We start from the raw sequence: 20504 nt of genomic DNA on the forward strand, positions 1-20504 counted from the left end.
TAAGTCCCATCACGAGGGCAGCCACCGGACCAGAGCCCCTAAACAACCAGTTTGCCTGAAAGGTGTAAGGAAGGCAGCAGAAACTTTGCAATGGGAAAAGCCACAGTTTGAGGGCCATTTGGAATATTTTTCTGTCCAGTCCTTCCAAGGACACATTTAGTCCAGTGTTGTGGCCCTTTTGGGGTGGAGTGGGACCAGTGGCACTGAGAAAGGGGAGAGCCATGGGGGAGGAGAGTGTTTATGAGCCCCACTTAGATGCTCTGTTGTTGTTTTAGCTATTTTTTTCTCCTTAAGAAATATAAACCTCTAGATGGTACCCAGTTGCTGCTATTAAGTTTTAGTGTTATTGCCATAAATCAAAATAACTCTATTTACTGGTGGGAGGGGGTGGGCTGGAGATGGTAGCGCTGTGACAGCCAGTTTTCTGCAAGCAGGAATGGGGTGCTTATTGTTTTTGTATCTTTGCAGATGATTCAAGCCATACAAGTATTAAGGTTTCATCTGTTGGAATTAGAGAAGGTAATTTCTCTAGCCTCTTTTCCTTTTACTTACCCCTTACCCCGAAACACACAGAGGGGGAGGGTTCAGAATGGCTGAAGTTCAGCCTTCTGATACATTTGCATAAATGTCTTTCTTTCTGGTAATTAGTGTCAAGGCCAATCTTAGCGTCCATTTCTCTTCGCAGTTTAATTACAATTTCAGCCACTAAAACCGGGATCACAAACGCCCTAGCCTTGTGTTCATTCTTAATAACTTGCTGGCTTTGTGTAAATAGTTGCAATTCTGTGCATCCCAGTTGATGTTTAGAATGCTGCTCTGAGGTGGTTTCACAGGTTAATACCTCTGTTGTCTCTTATCCTCTTCCTCCTCTTCTTTGCTACCTCTGAGGGAGAAAAAAGTTTTGTTCAGTTGTTGTGAGTTTCTGGAAGACAGTCTTGAGAGCAGCGGCAGATCAGACACACGGGAGAGGCAGAAGGGGAGAAGGAGGAGGAGCGGGAAGGAGTCTGGAGGAGGTGGTGGGGAGGCACATTAAACGTTTTGCAGAGACAAAGCAGAGTTGATAGTTGTGTCAATTTCTTGAATCTGTGAATCCTGCACACACCCCACTTTCACACTCAGGAAAGGGTGTGGGATAACATGATTTTGCTAGCTGTTCTATAAATCTCAGCAATAAAAACTTAATGCATTGTAATTCAAACTAACATTAAATTGCAAGCACACTGGGGTTTCTTGTGAATTTTTGCATGTCACTGATGCCTGGGGCCTGTAGGAAACCTCTGCACTTACACCTAAATATTTTGAGGCATTCCTTCTCCTTTTTGTAAAAAAAAAGAAAAATCAATTTGATATGTTTTTGTGGCTGTATGTTTTCTTATATCAGGAGTACTGGCAACTTGATTTCCTTCCTTTTTTTTTTTTTTTTTTTTAAAAAAAAGAAAGTGTTCTAAAATATGACCCTTAGAGATAAAAACCTTTATTACAAATATAATAAGGACTTGGGTTGTCAGGCGTATATCCTATGCCACCACAGTACAGGTTCTTTGGAGAATATATATGTGCATATATACACAGATATACATTTTTTCCTTAGACACATTGGAAAGGAATTTATGATAAAGTCACTGGATGAAATTAAATAGTTTACCTTAAATGTCACCTACACAGGTCACCTCTCTAATGACCACAGCCCCAGGAGCAGATGAATTTAACACGGGTGTTGAATATGTTGTAGCCTGTGAATCATCTTGTCACTGTCAATTTTCTGGGATATCTCTATTTTGCAAGAAAAGAAAGTTATTCCTAATTCTGGATGCATCTGGGGGTCTCTGGAGGACAATTGCCCTGTGTTTCCCCTATTTGGAAGTTTGGATCTCACAAGGGGGATGGATTGCACTTGTCAATGTTATTTATGCACTCCTGATTATATTCCCATTTTTTTATTTCTGTCATAATGTAGGTACACGAATTATGTGACAATTTCTGCCACCGGTATATTAGCTGTTTGAAAGGGAAAATGCCTATCGATTTGGTGATAGACGATAGAGAAGGAGGATCAAAATCAGACAGTGAAGATATAACAAGATCAGCAAATCTAACCGACCAGGTACGCGCTTTTCAATTTCAACATCCCTGGGGAAAAAAAAAAAAAAAAATCTGTATGCATATTGCTTGCTGGGTCACTACCACCTCCTTTTATTATTTGCATATGATTAAGTCCCTTTTAGATACATTTCCATCGAAATGAAAATTTTTGAATAATGTGGCTATTATTGCTTCATTAAGGCTGGCTCTGGGATTCGACCTGGAGAGATGAGCTTGTAAAAGCTTTGCTAGCAAACTTGACCTGTTTCTTGTCGCTTTTAATTTTTGTCTTTATTTTATTTACCCTCTATAATAATGGGAGTGTTAACTGCCAGTGACCGCCTCTGATTGTAGGGGCTTTGTTCTGGAGCATTTTCCCCCCTTCTATCTTCAAGAAAAGAAAAGTGTAGGGTCTGCTTATTTCTTATTTTATTAGGAATAAATCCAAGATAGGTGGTCTAAGAGAGACAGCGAGGGTTTGAAATCTAGCAAATGCTGGCTATTTTCTCCCTGTCTGTACGGTTCATTAGCCTGTCTTGTCAGTTTTCCTCGGCCGAACGCTTCTAGACCTCACTGAACATTGCTTTGTGTGGTGTTCACTGCAAGCTCGCCCATTTTATTGTACTTAATAGAAAAAATAAGACCAGGCCGAGGTTATAAAAACAGATAAATATGGACTTTCCCCCTCCTTCTTTCCACTCATCCTCCAGCTGGTATGTGCTCTGGGCCCTCTGGGTTGGCAGCTTGTGGACATGTCAGCATCAGGGGCACCCCGGCGGCTCCCTGGGTAAGGAGGGTGGGGGAACTCGCACTGCCTTTGCTCTCAACTGAGGGTTGGCTTGCTGCGCTCCCTCCTCTCCTGTCCTCCCTCCAGGCCCTTCTTCCGATGCGTTACTAAGTAGGGACGACTTTTATTTGGAGTTGCTGAGGGGATTTCTCTCTCTGTGTCACCCCAACACCACTGTTTGCTCCCAGGGTGCCTTTCTCTCTCCTGTGGCTGTATCTCTGGATTGGTCCAAAGGAGTTGCAAAAATGCAATGAAAGTGAAAACGTGTGGAGTGAGTGAGATGAAACAGGGCTCAGAACAGTTCTGTTGCGAATTGTTGCAAGGCGTCTGGAGATTTGGGTAGCTGGCCTGCTCTGCACCCTCCCAACCTTCCCCCCTGTATAAGTGAAGGCCCAGAGTTGTTTCTCTTTCTGACTTGGCACGTGAGTCCAGACTTGGGGGAAGAGATCAGCCTGCCTTTGTTAAGCCAAAGGCCAGCTACTCTGCAAGCTCTGCCATGATCTCTGTTGGCCAGTGGCTGTCTTGTACAGTCCTTTTCGGAGTGCCTGACACCTGGTTCTTAGTGTCATCTTATGGTTTTCTTCTCTCAACATCATCCTCTTAAAATACATTGTCAGCTTGATTTTCCCTGGGCAACCCCCGCGACACAGGCTGAATTCCTCTTTTGCCCATGGGGAGCGGGAAACAGGCAGAGCAGAGATTTAAAAGTGCCAATGTGCCGGGTCCGCGCTGTGATCTGGAGAGTTGGAAACTTTCGGCAGTGTAGACGAGTGCACAGAACACGCAGCGTGCGCAATCCCGGTGCGGCCCCACAGAGGTGGGAAAACTGCAGGCGGCTCCCAGCCTTGGCCCCCGCGGGCTGCCCGGGCCTCAAGTCTGGTTCAACCCGCCAGCCTTCGCCCGGGAGCTGTTGAGTGCAGATTCTGCTGAGGAACCCTCGAGTAGCTGCTGTGGAATAAAAATTGCAATCCAACAAGCCTAACTAGAAAATGGGATTCTAAAAGCTCCGGAGTGCTGGGTACATAAAGCTATTTGAGCAAATTACAAGAATCGCTTAGGGGCATGAATGAAATCAACACTTTAATTGCCTCCAAAATGAAGATTTATACCCCATTTTCTCAAGGAATCATTATTTTATTAAAGTCAAAGATAAAAGAACAAAGTTATGGGGATTTTTTGGAGGGGGGAGAGAGAATACAAAAATTAATATATTATCATGGATCTCCCCCCTTCTCCTTCCCTAAACTTTTGTTACCCAATTCCCTTAACTTAAGATATGCAAAGATTGGTATGCAATTGTATTGGATAAAAATTCGCATTTTATTCTCTTCTACCTCTAAAATGATAATCTGATTTCTGGTCCCCGCTGGTTAAGAGTGGGCTTCGACGCTTTGGCTGAGCTCGTGGCGCTGTTGGCCTTTGCGCGTGGGCTCGCTTGTGTGGCCTCCTGGGGCTCACCCAGGTTTCAGCTGGTCGGAGGACAGCAAACCCAAGGTCAGGTTTGGAGAGGGGAGAGCAAAGCGCTGGGCGCATGTGGTACAGTGCCACGGACGCCGGTGGGCTCCACTGCCCTGGGGAGCTGAGGCGCGACGAGTGAAGCACCAGGACGCCTGGTGGGCGCCAGTTCTCCGGACTGGAGCCTGCTGGCCTGTCCCTCCGGGCCGCTGAACCCCTAGTGCTGTGTCCTGGGGGCCGGGCAGGAAGGATGGCCTCTCCACCTGTCTGCGAATGCAGCCCAGCCAGTTTGAGCCTCCGCAGAGGGTGCGCTCCGGGACTGGACGCTTCTCGTGCTGTGAGAACGCTGGGCCTTGTTAGCTCATTAACCCCTCTGTCTCTAGGGCCCGTTGGCGGCACGATTTATTTTATTTTACTTTTTTTCCTCGGAGGGCGCGAAGACTGCCACCAGCGCGGGGACCTGGGATCAACGACTTTGATACTAGGCGGTATCTCGGAGGGCTAAGTCGGCGGAAATCCACTTGGCCTTGTAGCGCTAGTTCAGTCCTTTTCCTTCCTTCCTTCCTTCCTTCCTTCCTTCCTTCCTTCCTTCCTTCCTTCCTTCCTTCCTTCCTCCCTCCCTCCCTCCCTTCCTTCCTTCCTTCCTTCCTTCCTTCCTTCCTTCCTTCCTCTTTCTTTCTTTCTTGCTCTCTCGCTCTTTTTTCTTTCTTCTCTCTTTCCTATTTATTTATTTTTAAAATAGGATTAAGACACCAGTAGAAGCTGTAATCCCATTCTTCCCCACACTCAGGTTCCTTCCCCCACCCCCAATCTTGGGGCTGCCTGGAGGTCCCTGCCAGAGAGAGCTACCTTGGCGGGCGCGAGCCTCCTGGGCGCCCTCTCCTGACCGCCGCGGTCTAGGCTCGGCTTGGATGTTCCGGGCTCCCCGAGGCTGGGGGAAGCGAGGGGCACCAGGGGCTTCCCGGCTTCAGCGTGGGGCGAGGTCCCGGCTGCGACCCCGGAGCAGAGGGAGAGGGGGGCCATGGTGCTAGGCGTTGAGGCGAGGGTTGAACCTGCTTGATTTCAGAGAACGATGCGGGTTCGACCGGAGGCGGGGCGCGTGTTCTAGGGGCCCTTGGGTGGATTTGGGGGCGCCAAGAGGGGTTAGACGGGGAGAGGCCTGGCCACCCAGTTGCTAGACTTTAGGCCGCGCTCCAGGAAGGAGCAGTCGGCTTCCTTCCTAGGCCGCTTCTGTTGCACGCCACTCCTTGAATCTACGCATTTTCCACTCCAAGAACGCGCTGGGAGAGAGGGGAGCGCGGAGCAGAGTCTCTGGGCCCCCAGGGCCGCCTCCCGGGGTGGCCACGCCTGCCGGTAGCGAGCCGAGATTAGCTAGGTCTGTGCTTCGGCCTCAGCGGTGGCCCTGGCTCTTCCCACAAGCAGCGGGAGGCAGAGAAATGGTCCCTTTGGATTACAGTTTTTATTCAACAGCAGCTCTCCGGGGGGTCCTCGTCTGAATCTGCATTTAGCAGCTCCTGGGCGAAGGCTGTCGGGCTGCACAGGGCGCCCTGTTGCATGTTAATCCAGATATGTCTCTGACGTCTGGGGAGAAGTAATATGGCTTGCAGATATGGAACCAGAGAACCACGCTCGCCAGGCAGGTTAAATGCCAAGTGCTGCCGAGCTCCCGGGGGACGGCCGCCAGGGCTGTGCAGTCCAGACTGGAGAGCATAGGGCCGCCAGGCCTCTGGGATCTGGGGCGGCTGGGTCCAGTGCGCTTTGGTTCCCAAGTGGGCTTGGGAACTCTGATGGCGATTGTTTTATTTCAAAAGTTCACAATGTTGTTTCTGAAGCAGAGTTTGGCTTAAAATCCTTTGAACTGAGGTAGAACTTGACAGAAAACGCCCCCCTCCGAAGAAGTGGGGGAGATTTTTGCAAGGGAGATTTAAGCTTTCGCTTTAGGGGAGGTGTCACAGTCAGGGATGGGGCTGGGAGGGCAAGAAGCAACCTAATGTCCTGCATGGATTGGATCTGCTGCTTTAGAAGCAAATAGATAGGGCCAGCGAATATTTACTAATACTAGAAATGTCTGCAATTCCTTGTCATCCAATAAGAAAAGTGTACACAAACAGTGGGAGGCAGAAAAATGGTCCCTTTGTCAGGTAGTTTGTTTTTAAATGCTTCCATTTGGATACATCTTATTTAAATTGTAAATGCTTCGTAGCTTCCCACTTAATGCCTTAATCCTGAAACCTCTCAGTCCACAGGACTTGCAAGTGATAAAGTCTTAGCATCACCTAACTTTACATTTGATTGTGTTGTGGGTCATGTGACATAGTCTTAATTCCTTTTAAAATATATGTCAAAGGGAAATTATGGCAAGATTCTCTTTAATGATTAAATAATAAGGTGTTGACTGCTTGTCACTACACTGGCTAATTGGGATGTTCATTCTAGGCCCTTTATTACGTAGCACCCTTTGAATTAAAAGTTAGTTGTTCACCGGGTATATTTTTATTGTTACTTTCTGATTGGCTTTTAGTGTGTATTTATGTGTGAGTTTCAGAGTAGGGATGTATTGATTCTTAATAGGGACACTTTTAAAACATTCTAGAAAAAACAAGGGGAAAAAATACAGCATGTATGCAGGTAGGTTGAGATCAATTACATTGGTAAATGTCTCTAATCTAAACGCTAATACTACAAAAATATCCTTTGCATAGCTTCTCTCTCTCTCTGTCTCTCTCTCTTTCAATCTCTCTCTCAGTGGAAGTCCCCAGTGCAAGTTGCATGAATAATGGAAAGCAATGATACTAATGCTACTTTGTACAAAGTAAAACCTCATAACAGTAACTATTGTTCAGTGATTTAACTAGCTCCATGGCAGTAGGTCATTCAAATAGCAATTCTTCTCCTACCAGAATGACTCCATTGCTCACCATTCTGAAATATATAGAGTAGTTGTTTTATATAGCTATTGGTCCTAACTTAAAGACTTGTATTAGAAAACATGGAGAATCTTAAATAATAGAGGAAGAAGAGAAGGAAGAAAAAAGGATTAAAATGTGGGCCGGGCTTTCAAAAAAGTAACTGAAATACCATGCTAGAATTGTCCAACTTTGAAAATATATAAATTGTAAATCATTATGTTTTCAAACACTCACATGTTTGAATTTTTAAATGTTTGTCATAGTCCCAAAAGATTTAAAACACAGCTGTGGCTGGGTGACAAGAAAAAAAAAAACCCAGTAAAATTCTATACTCTTAAAAAACAAATATACTTGTGCTCCCATAGTATAAACTTACGTTTATTAAGGCCAAGTAGATAGACTAAAGTATTACCATGGGGTCTACTGTCCTAAAACTAGCTTACCTTCCCTAGCTTACCTCACAGGTGGAGTTGGAATGAAGAATGAAGAATGCATAACAAATTATACTAAGACACTTGCCATAAATGAAAATACTGTCAACATGAATTTAAATGAAGTATTCTCGTATTGGTAATGTTATGCTTTCCATTGCAACGACAATATTTTCTTATGAAACATAAATATGTCAAACAAATGTGAAATGCTAAAGTTTTAATAAATGATCATTTAATCATCAAACACAACCCAAGCATGTACACAAAAACTTTTAAAGGAAAGTCGGCATACAGCCAAATTCCTATAGGGACTAGCAGGGAAATGATCAAAAAATGAACATGAAATAAGGCTTCCTGTAAGAAGGTCTATAATTCAAAATTATTTGACTCCACTGTCAGGGAAATAGCTGAAGGATAGTAAACTGATACAGTTCTCAGTCATTTTTGTTACACAGTCTTAAATGTTTGCAACTGTAGCATTTTACATGGCCTTTTGTGGATTATGATGTCTGTCATATTTGAATCAAAGTAGTACTTTATGACATAATCGAAACAAAATTATTTGCCATTTCTCCTGAGTGCAAAAAAATTTAATATTTAAGAATTAAATAAAAATTATGGGAAAGAATTCTTTTACAAATAAAGAAATGAAAATAGAAACATGTGACACAGTTTATCTGACAGTTGTACAGATGTTATTATAGATTTAAAGATTTTCCAAATCCCAAGTAAAACAACATTGCTCTAAATCCCGTTGGACTTGCTCTTCTTACTAAGCAGGAAATATCAGAATGTAATACCTGTATAAAAAGTTCTGGTCTAAAACATATGAAATACAGTCTCCCAATTTAAGTTTTAATCATAATTACAAATTTTGATTTTTGGCATCCTGTAAAATTTTGAATATTTTGCTGTCTTTAACATATGCAAATAAACCATGGGTGTCTAAAATCAATTTTGAAAAGTTCAAGCAAATGAGTGTGTCGATGTAGTGTAAAAGATAAAAGAACATCTTCACTGTATCTTTAATTTAACATACCATGATTTCAGGATTATAGGAATTCAGAGAAGCCTTTTGGAATCTTAAACAGACTATCCAGGAAGTATACCTACATTGGCCAATTGCTGGAATCCCTACACTTATAAATTGGACATTTGAATAAATGGTATAAAGGATACTATGTGAAATAAGTGAGAATATATTCATTTAAATATTTGTCACTAAAATCCAATTTTGATCAATTTAATGCATTCAAGTTCACAGAATTAAAGCAACTGGCAACCTTTTACTAGACTTTCTTCAAGCACTCTTTTGCCAAATAGCATTTCTTAATCTAGAAAGTATGTTCTTGTTAAAGGAAAATACAAGAGTGCAAATATTTTTAAATTATTTTATATTCTTGACTTCTTGGTTCAGAGTTTCTAAAACTGACTAAAATATACTATCAAGGGTTGATTCTCTGATGGAAAAATGCTCATCTGTACACATATCAAACTATACACCTGTTGTTTATTGGTGTCATGAGTACATACAATCAAATAAATACAAGCTGTATAGCTGTATATCAATACAATTGAAGTTTATAATGAAATTGACACAAATTATATAGCTATATCTGTTTTAAGATATAAAGTAACCATATTATGGTTTTTCCATGACATATGGACCAATTTATATGGCATACACTAATGGAGGACAAATACATTGAGAAAAGAAGTTTTACCTTATTTGTAATTCTCAAAAATATGTTTCTACAATGGATTCTTCCCTTGTACTTTATAACTCCATTTACAATTAATAGAATTTATACTCATGAAGTAAAGAACCTTGAGAGCATAATGTTATGGTTCTTTAAAAAACTCAAATAAAATCCTGGCATGCACCTATAGTCTCAGCTAATCCAGAGGCTGAGGCAGGAGAATCACTTGAGCTGAGGAGTTGCCAGCTTGGGCAATATAACAAGATGCTGTCTCAAAAACAAGACCAAAAATCCTTAAATGAAATCATATTACTCAAAAAAATAAAATGCCTATTATTATTGATAAGTTTACTAAGTGAAACTTTAAAAATGACCACAACCTTATGAGTTTAACAAATGTTAGCAACTGTTATCGTTGTGCTGCTTCTTTTACATTTTAACCTAATACAAAGTCTTACATTTTACAATGGACTTAAATATATATTATTTTAACTCATTTAGAAGATATCAGTAAATAATATTTTGAGTGATATTAGAATTACTCTAATATCAATATATGACAACATTCTATTATCAATACCTGACCACATAAGCTAGCTTAGAATGAATCGTTGCTTGTGAATTGCCATTTCTATAGATTTTTCCTTACACTTTATAATATGGTAGCGTGTTTATTATCCATTAGCTTTAAATTTCTGGGTTGTTGGTTATTGTTTAGCAAGATCGAACTATATGTAGCTCTTTCTTTTTCTGATCACTTTTTTTCCACCCTTTGGAAACCTTCTATGCCTGAGATTTGAACTTGAGCTAGTTTGGTAGGTCTCATTTTCCTACTGGAGTGCCTTGTGAGTTATTACCCTTATGTGGGTTTATTTTCGTGAGAAAATGAAGAATGTTACTCACTTCAAAACAGGAATGAATAGAGGCCAAAGTCATCAAATATTCCCAACCTGTGCTTTACAATTAAGTGAAAAACTGAAAACTGTTATTCTTATTTGTCTTCCCTAGAGCTGTGAACACTTGGTGTAAAGATTAATATCAGCCCCTTTGGTTCTTCCTCTAAAAGCCTAAATGTTTATTTTCAGCAACTGTATTCTTAACTGATTGTCCATATTTGGTCCCAGACCTCCATGATTTGCATTTTATTCTGAATTTGCATTCATATTACGTCCCATAGAAACTCTTTAAAGTGAAGTGTGTTTATGACTATTATGAAACTCTGGAAAATGAAGTTTATAATGAAATTGACACAGCTGTCAAAAGGACAATGAAGAGAGCAATTTGACTGTAAACCCAGAGTTTCCTTATTCCATCTCAACTTGTAAAAGGCTTATGTCTCTTCTTTTAAAAATATTAGAAGCTGAATGAATAAGAATTTCTTTGACAATAAACCTCCTCTTAATGTCTCCATAACTATTTGGATGTGTTCTTGAATATTAACGTAATTTGATAGACAAGCTATAATTAACTGTGACCTGTAGTATTTTCTGTTATTCAGAGATTATTCCTTAGCAATCTGAAAACTTAATTTCAAACTAAATGGTGTACAATGTCTGAAATTCTAAAGGCATGCTTACGCTATTTACATGAAGTGGAGTGTTTGTCTACAGAGCTTCAAAATGGAGATACTTTAGAGAGGTGGAGGAATACTTTTTACATACAACGTCCTGGCGAACTAGCTAGTGCAGGTGGGCTCCTTTTGGATATTTTTCAATATATAGCCTTCCTATATATTTGCTGCATATTAAAATTTTTCTTCCTGAAGGAAAAAAAAGCTCTGTGTTTCTTAGAGAAATTCGTGTATGACATTTTAAACCTACACATTTCATTGATCATAAAATCCAGCCAACACATATATAGAAAATTTAAAATAACAGCAAATAGGTAAGGCGCTATTTGCTATTATGCTTCAATCAGAACAGAAACTTTAGCTGTATAATTAGGCATTGTGGGTTTAGTTGCAACATTTACTTGAAAGTTCCCACCAGATCTGAAGTTGTTTTAAAATCCACGCTTGAGAATATTTTAGTGTAAACAATTTGTGATAAATCACCATTGGACATTACTTTCATTTAAAATTGTTCCTTCCTAAGAGATGCAGTGTCATGAGAAACCACCCTGCCCTTCACTCTTGAACATATAAATTTATTATTTATTTACATTCTATCATATACATTATTTGTGGGAATTTTACTATAACTCTACAGAGCATATGGAATTCATCTTCATGAGATAAGGGTGGCATCTCTGCCAATGTGGTATAACCCTAAGTAGATAATAAGGATTACCCTCAGACTGCAGATAAATATTATCTCTTATAGAGTCATTACATGTTTATATTTCATATCTCCAGATGCAAATGTAGTTTGCCATTTTCATTTTAATTGTCATAGTTTTCTTGGCTCTAGCTTCTAACAAAGAGAAACAGGAATTTTACATTTTGAATGGAAATTGATGATAAATTAATATGTTCAAGAAAAAGAAAGATATTCAGTTGTAGAATTATTTAACCCCCTTCCTTTCTTTCAGTCTGCTTTCCCTGTCCTTAATGTGTTCCAAAATTTTCTGAAGAATGTTGTTCATAAAGTTTGTAGCACTATTTGTGTATTTGGTCGCTTGGCCTATTGTTTCATTATATTTTGGGATTTTAAAAGCTGTGTTTAATAACAAAATAAGCAAGAAAAACATCTGAGTGATTATGTCCTGTACTTCTTTGCACAAAATAACAGAGAGATGTAGAATATGCTTGTTCGGTGCATATCAAGTGTATTGTTGGTGTTCAATTATTTTTATTCTAATAATTATTCAAAGGCAGTAACAATCTGCATTTAAGTGAGTATAAACATTTTTATTCTGGAATTTGGAATTTGCAGCAACTCAATTTTATTTTCCAAATTACCCTGCCATTTCAATTAGGTGCATTGTTCTTCACTCTACTGTTGCGACATTCTAAAGGTTTGCTTGCCATCCTAATAGTGAATTGTCTGAGTGTTTAATATTTATTGAGGGCATGTAAAGAACATGCCAATAGAAAAATAGGAGAACAAAACATTGACAAATCAATTATGGGGCTTTTCTTTACTCGTAGTATACTTTCAATATTCCAAATACTCTGTAACTGTTAAATAGTATGAATAGTCTCTAGAATAATAGCCTTGGGTGTGGCTGAAGAATGGCATTCTGATTAATTAGAATTCCTTAAAAAGTGCACAGTGCAACTCAGCATCCTACTTCTGGAATTCACAGTTGCTTTGGCTGATCTCTTAGTTAAGTATCTTGAAATATAGAAAACTTGACCATTGTAGGAACCAGAAACTCAAATTAAATCTCAAGATGCTTTGAGAAAGGCCTCACTGATGATTTTACCCAAGTTAAATAATGAAGGAAGGGAATAATCTTTTCCAACCTCCAAATTTAACATTGTCAGTGGACTTAAAGATTCTTGAGGAATGAGAGACACTTAAAACACAAAATGTTGTAAAAAATATAAAAAATCAGAAGTGCTTCTAAAGAAACCATAGGGAAATTAGAAAATACCCTATTACTAATTATTAGTGGAAATCAGTGGTAAATATAAATTTCTATGGTTCTTTTATTCAAAGTATAATGCTATGAGGTAGAATAAAACAAGGCTATATCTTGGCTGAATTTTTTTTTTTGTTCTTATGTCTCAATTGTGTGTTCTCTGGCTTGAGAGTTTAGAAGTAGAAAAGAGAAAATTTCAGAAACACTTGAGAATAAGCAGTTAATTGTACTGCTTGTCATTTTCAGTTACACATCCTTTCAGGAAGGCGGTGTTCTAATGAACTATATACAGTTTAGAGCCAGAGCACTCATATTTGAATCTAGACTTTGCTGTGAGAGGGCAAGTCACTGCACCTTGAGGGACCTTAGTTTAATAATCTGTAAAATGGGGATAGTAACAGTACCCACTTTAGTGAGTTACTGTAAGAACTAAATAAAAATGCATCTAAAACATTTAGAGTAGTAAATCCCCAATCCAATAAGCACTTCATTACATAATATTTTATCTTCTCGATTGTATTCTGCCCAACCTTCAGTAACAGGAATTGGGTTTATGGAGGAAGGATTGGGTGCTGGTTGATGGGGATGTTGTTTTATAGAGTGTTTTGTAATCATAGAGTTTAAGAAAAATATCTTAATTCTTACTATAAGGGGTCATTTTTATTCTGATTTCAGCATAGTGTAAAAGGAGACTGAACTCAGCTATTTTGCTGAGATAGTATGGTGAATCACTGCAGACTCACTCCTAGGGTAAAATTCAAATAACAGTTATGTAAGGACTTTGGGCTAAGTACTTTTTCCTCACATTTCTGAATACAAATACTTCATGCTGAGGTCTGGTTGCTTTCAGGATATTATTATCTACTTTTACTCATTATACAATGTTTTCTGCATTATTGGATTTTAAGTTTTTATTTATTTTTATTTATTTATTTTTTTTGCGAGGAGCCTTGCCTAGAAAGTTTGTGGTTTAAAGTTGTTTTATATAAAACACTTTTAAGTTTATTTTATCTTAATTTGTTTGCAGAACAAGGAGCACTGATACTAAGTTACGAATGTAAAATAAAACACTGGGAAGCAAACAATCTTATAAAGAGGATTTTATAACATCAGGTATACTGGCATGTAATTTACTGATTCTTCTCCCACTGCTAAGTAGAAATAATAGAAAATGATCAAAGTTCAGCAGAAAACTCTCAAAAGATAAATGGATAATATGGTTTGAAGTATTTAGGTATATTTCTTTGCAAATATAGTGGTGTTAGTGGATTAGGTTTTTTTTTTTTTCAGTCAAACATTTAACTCTATGAACTACAATTTATAGGTATGATTTTTTTTTTTTTTTTTTTGAGATGGAGTTTCACTCTTGTCTCCCAGGCTGGAGTGCAGTGGTACAATCTTGGCTCACTGCAACCTCTGCCTCCCAGGTTCAAGCAATTCTCCTGCCTCAGTCTCCCGTGTAGCTAGGATTACAGGTGCCTGCCACTACATCCAGCTAATTTTTTTTTTTTTTTTTTTTGTATTTTTAGTAGAGACGGGGTTTCACCATGTTAGCCAGGGTGGTCTCAAACTCCTGACCTCAGGTTATCTGCCTGCCTCAGCCTCCCAAAGTGCTGGGATTACAGGTGTGAGCCACTGCGCCCAGCTGTAGGTATGATTTCAAGAGTAGAAGCACTTAGGGTCATTAAAGTCAGTAAATATAAGAATTTAGTTTTATTAATAGCATGCCAGTTATAATACAATGGCATAGAAAAAGAAGAGGTTATTAAAACATAAATAAATACTTTTTCTAAGACTTTAGCGTATTGAGGCTTTATCTTCTCTCTTAAGATTTTTCTCTACAATAAACTGCTAAGTAGAATTTGAACATTCAGGGCACTTGAATAATTTCTATTACTTGCCAGTTTTGAGACTTCAGTAAAACCGATTGTCATTTCTTGTCAATTGCCCTTTGGTTGTAATTATTCCTTTTCCTTGCAATTTGTCTGAATGTACCACATGTAGAAATCTATATTATCTTCTTAGACCACAGTTGGGTCACCATGGGATGATGTTAGCATTGATTGTCAAAGTTAAAGAATTGGGCAAAAAGTATCAGTGCTGTCTTGATTTCATCAGGAAAGCCTGTGGAATATTCTGAGTGTTGTTTTACATCTGTAGACCTTTGCTTAGCATAGTTGATTCACTTATAATTTATTGGGTAAATTAATTCAACTGTGCAGATCAATAAATTCCTGAAAATGTTAGAGTGAGGACCCAAAAGACACGAGGTTGTTGAAAACTAGGGTTTTAAGCAGCATTGGGAGAGTGTTCTGTGGTATTCAATCCTGGCTTCCTAAGGTCCTCACCCTCACTGCCTGCCACAGCAGCCTAGCACCTGAGTATTGAGAGGAGAGTGAAGCATGCTGATTACAGGACAATGAGCAAAATCTTTAAGGGATAGCAGGTTTTAAACATATATCTTCTCAAGCCTGTAATCCCAGCACTTTGGCAGGCCGAGACGGGCGGATCACGAGGTCAGGAGATCGAGACCATCCTGGCTAACCCGGTGAAACCCCGTCTCTACTAAAGAAATACAAAAAAAACTAGCCGGGTGAGATGGCGGGCGCCTGTAGTCCCAGCTACTCGGGAGGCTGAGGCAGGAGAATGGCATAAACCCGGGAGGCGGAGCTTGCAGTGAGCTGAGATCCGGCCACTGCACTCCAGCCTGGGCGACAGAGTGAGACTCCATCTCAAAAAAAAATAATATATATATATATTTATATCTTACAGCCAGGTTGCTTTAAATTCCGTTACAATGTAATTAAAAAACCATTAGATTCATTTTTTAACGTTCTTTTGCCTTATGCCTTACGTACGTGACAGCTGTGTGTTGCGGTGTGTGTGTGAACCATGTGCACACTCATGTCTGAACCCAGGCTTTAGTGATTTCTGAAGCTTGAACAATCACCTGGTAGAAAACTTTTCATTTAAAGATGAAATTACTCCTTGGAGAATTTTCACCAAAGGCAAGAAAGCACAAAAATTCTTTTCCTCCTCTCTACATGCCTCATTACACAGAGATAGAGGAGTCAATGTTTGAAAAATTATCATTTTTGTAGGTTTTATTTGTGGTACGTGAGAACTGGGAAATATGGAACTCTATTTAATAGATGCTATGTCTACCTATGCAAACTACCCACAGCTGCTATCCTATGATTTTATACACACACACACACACACACACACACACACGTTTATTTGCAAGCAATTCACCAGAGTTGCTTAGCCGCTAAGGTCTTAGAAATCTGCCTCATTTGATGCTCAAGTGTACACATTTATGCTGTATGAAAAGATTACTGGCTGGCACTAATGTAGTGAGTGCAAGACGTAAGAGATGATTAGATAACCAAGATGCATTTCTAGATTAAAAGTTCACAATGGCAAATATGACAGGGCTGGAACTGCGAGAAGAGGCAGTGTGGTGTGTTAGTGAAAGCCACAGATTCTGAAGAGGGATGTTGGATTTCCATTGTCTTACCGCTAATTTACCATCTGCCCTGAGTCACCAGAATTACCCTTCAGGCCTCTATTAAGTGGAGTCATAAGCACATTTTATCACAGCATTAAAAAAGGGCTCAACAAGAACCCTGGCATGCCTTACAGACTTGGCAAAGGTAAGCGAGTGAGGGAGGGGGCAGAGAAGGAAATGAGCAAAAGGAGAGTTGGAGAAAGTGGATAAAGTGTGTGAGGAAGGTAACCTTTTAAAAAGTTGGCCTCTCTGCCAAAGGTGAGTGTGGGCCTCCATCAGGGAGTGCCTCGGGCACCTACCACTCTTTTCCCAGAACCAACAATTGCCTCTGCATTTTATCCACTTTCAGCAGGGCATAGTGTGGACTTAGAAAACTTTCTCTAAAGCACGCTATTTCACATCCATATCGTTCCTCACAACACTTTAATGTGGCCCTGAATCCACAGTATGTGTGCACAGTGAAATACTCATTTGTGAATGTTTATGGCATTTCAAAACATCTAGATGCTCAAAAGGTAAGAGCAGTTTTTCTGTGTTAGGAAAAAAAGAAGGCAAAACAAAACATACTGCCGAAACTTGTGGTTAAATGAATTTTGCTTAGTGATTTCTAGGGATTTTTTTTTTTTTTTTTTTTTTTTTAAGAAATCCACATAACTTTTTTTCCAGAATTACCTGAAATTGAAGTTGAGTAGATACAGCCCCAAGGGAGTATGTTTTGAGAGGAGCAGGCTGTACCTAGGGCTCTAGCAAATTATAGGTGCTCAGTACATGATAGTTGAGTGGGTTGAATGATTATATGATATGTTTTGGTTATCAAACAGATACAAATGTGAGCCACCAAGCATTTCAACAGTAGTTTCAGCATGACGAGACTTTAAATACTCAAACATAAAAAGCCTTCTCAGCATCCTCATTCCCCAGCTTCAGGTACACACAGGTAAATGTGTATTGTTTCTCACAGCAGCTCCTATGCCCCTTCTCTTCTCCTCATTTCTCTGCATATGGATCTCTCTCTGGTCCCTTTCCTCAGATGGTATCATTGATTGAGGAGTGTATAAGAAATGATATTTGCTGAAGTCATGCGCCTTTAAGGATCCTGAAAAACGCTGTTTAGACGGAGGGGAAAAGTCAAGGGGAGCCAGGCTAATTAGATGCATCCCCCCTCCTCTCCCGACAGTGTGGGATGCTGACATGCAGCGATCCCATCCACTGTGCTTCATGGAAGAGCACAGGTGTGCACGTGGGCATGTACATATGGACATGGGCATGCCTGCGAGTGTGAGTATGCATGTGTACGCCTGAGTACCATGCACACTGGTGCCTTTCCCATGCGGCCCTGGACACTGTCCTCACCTGGAGATACTAAATTGTTCACTTTTGGAGATAAGCCAGGTCTTTCAGGCCACTAGAGATCACTTACTAAAGAGACCCTGGTGATTTGAGAGAGTAAATGTACCTCCCCAAAGAGAAAGCCACCTATTGATAGGTGCAGACTGGCTTCGAATTTTGAACACTGATTATTTCATCAATTTCTACGTAGCTGCTAACTGACCCCTTCACAGTAAAGATCATCAGACTCTCAATTATCCACCTTTTTGAATGGGATCAGTGGTGTAGAAGTTTTGAAGAAAGAAAAAACAAACCAACTCTATTTTTGGTTCAAAAAGAATGATTCTGGAATCATACTGGTGTGGCGAATGACTGACTGGGAAGATGTGTCAAGATGCTTTGTATACTGTAAAGTGATTTATAAATATTAGGTATCGAATTAAACTTGACGAGGTGGGGAGGAGCAAACCACCTGTAAAAATCATGTTATTCCAAGGTGAAAATAAGATCAGTTTGCATTCCCTGAGCACACAGCAGCTGGGAGATAGCACAAAGCACACCAAGCTGTGCACGAAGCCAGCTCAGGTTAACCATTCTTTCCAGAAGGTCTACACACTGAATACACCTGTATGTAGATATCCCAGGCTTGGCTTAGGTCAACTTATGTTGCTACATTAAGAACTATAGAAGCTGCCATTTATTGAGTGCTTGCTGCATGCTTGACAATTTACATATGTTATGTCTGCAAGGGAGTAGTTTTTATCCCCATTTACAGATGAGGACATTAAGGTTTCAAGAGGTTATGACTTATTTAAGACCATGTAAGTGGCACAATCAAGTTTGAAACAGGACTCTGTCTAGCTTTAAATTTCATTCCTTTTGACTCTTATGCTACAACTGAGTGTTAGTCTGTTTTTATAGTGGTGTGTGTTTGTGTAAATGTAAGTATGTGAGGTATATTTAAATTGTACTACTCTTTTTTAGGTATGTTTTGATGTCTCTCATATGGGAGAACACAATACCAGATGACAATTTAACAAATATTCCACATGTATTACTTAAGTTATTCATTCATTCAAAAATATATTTGTATCTAATATAATATCAACATTTTCCTAGGATGGATGATATAAGGGTAAATAAGATGTAGTCCAGGATTTCAAAACATTCATAGTGTAGAATTGTAGACAGGCACAACAGGTCATCACAAAGCAAAGAGTGAAAGGCTAGAAGTGTGCATGAGATGGTCCGAGCTCTCAGAGCAGCAGAACCTCACTCATCCAGGTGTGTATCAGGGAAGGTTTTCTAGGGGAGGTGGTATCTGGGCTGTGCCTTAAATAGCAGGAAGAAGATAATCAGGGGCTGGGGTCAGGCAGGGCAGAGCAAGGCAGAGGAGAAGGATAAGCATGGGCCTGGAGCAATAAGCAGCAGAGTATCTGTCAGAAATAACATGCAATGGGGTGTTGCAGGAGCAAAAGAAACAAGGAGAGGAATGGTCCCTGGGGGAGATTATGAAGGGCTTTGTATACCAGGGTAAGGACCTCAGATTGTATTCTGTAGGCAGTGAGGAGCAGTCCATTCATTCAACAAATGTTTCCTGTGTGCCAGCCAACTGCTGGGCACTGTGATCGATAGCCAGGATGCAATGGTGAGCAAAACTGACCCCATGTCTGACATCACAGAGCTTATGATCTGGTGGAATGGAACTCTTTTAAAGCCTGGGAGTGATGAGGGCCTTAACAAGAGCAGCAGTCATGAATATGGTATAGGGGAGATTTATTTCAGAACTACTTGGGGGTCAAAAATAGACAAGATTTGGTGACTGATTGAATGGGGAGGTGGAGAGAGATAGAGACAGAGAGAGAGCATATGAATGGCTCTCAGATTTATTCCATGGGTGGATGATGTGATACCTACTAGGATATAGAATTAAAAAGAATGAGTAGAAGGTTTGGCAGAGACATGAACAGTTTAGCTTTGGACTTGTTGAGTTGAAACAAGTCCACTTTCGGACTTCTTGAGGTGGATGTCTTTGCATGGAGATGGTTTCGCAGGTAGTTGGACATACAAGTCTAAAGACCAAAGAAGAGATTCAGACATGTACGTTTGGTAGCATATAGGAAATCAAACCACTGTGGAGGAAGGAATTATCCAAGGAAGACCTGGAAAGTGATAAGAGGACCTGACGTCTGTCCAAATTTAAGGCATAGATTGAAAAAGAGTGAATAATAGAAGAAAAAAAAGTCACCAATGGGTAACTTTATTTAGGAAGGCAAGATAGTTTTTGAAGTTGTGATTTGTTTGTTGGGATGCTGGTGGCACAGTGACTAATGAACAATTCAAATTCGTTCCCTAAGCACGTGGTGCCTGTGGAACATGAGCCATGCGTTGTGCTGAGCTAGGAAAGGAGAAGACAGAGAAGATTAAGATACCATCCTCGCTCCTGGAGGAGCCTGCAGTCAGGGGACGTTATTGCTTCTATTTTACTACCAGATGCCAGTAAGATTGCCTTAGAGATTGAAAATACCATACGTGGAATCAGAAAAAACCCCAAACAACTTATTTTGAAGTGTTCTTAAGAAATGATAGAAGGAAATGGGGGTGTTCTAGCTGTCAGAGAGAGAAGATATGGGGAGAATCATAGCTTGCTTCAAATATTTTAAACGGCTGTCTCTTGGGGCCCTAGAACTAGAAAAAACATGAGCAAAAATTAAGTTAGTTTATATATTATATAAGTAAGTAAGTCAAGAAGAACTTACTGATGGAGTGAAG

General features: G+C 39.9%; 1 protein-coding gene across 2 annotated transcripts in view; it reads left to right on the forward strand.

Annotated features, from left to right (window-relative positions):
* The window catches only part of MEIS1 (Meis homeobox 1), a 138258-nt gene that overhangs the window by 5465 nt on the left and 112289 nt on the right, over positions 1-20504 (forward strand). For both annotated transcript variants that reach the window (XM_007970426.3, XM_007970422.3), the window contains exons 5-6: positions 469-519; positions 1958-2104. In XM_007970426.3, coding sequence (XP_007968617.1) covers positions 469-519; positions 1958-2104 — 198 coding nt within the window. The remainder of the gene's footprint in view (positions 1-468; positions 520-1957; positions 2105-20504) is intronic.

This window comes from Chlorocebus sabaeus, chromosome 14 (assembly GCF_047675955.1).
Source record: "Chlorocebus sabaeus isolate Y175 chromosome 14, mChlSab1.0.hap1, whole genome shotgun sequence".
Lineage (NCBI taxonomy): Eukaryota > Metazoa > Chordata > Mammalia > Primates > Cercopithecidae > Chlorocebus > Chlorocebus sabaeus.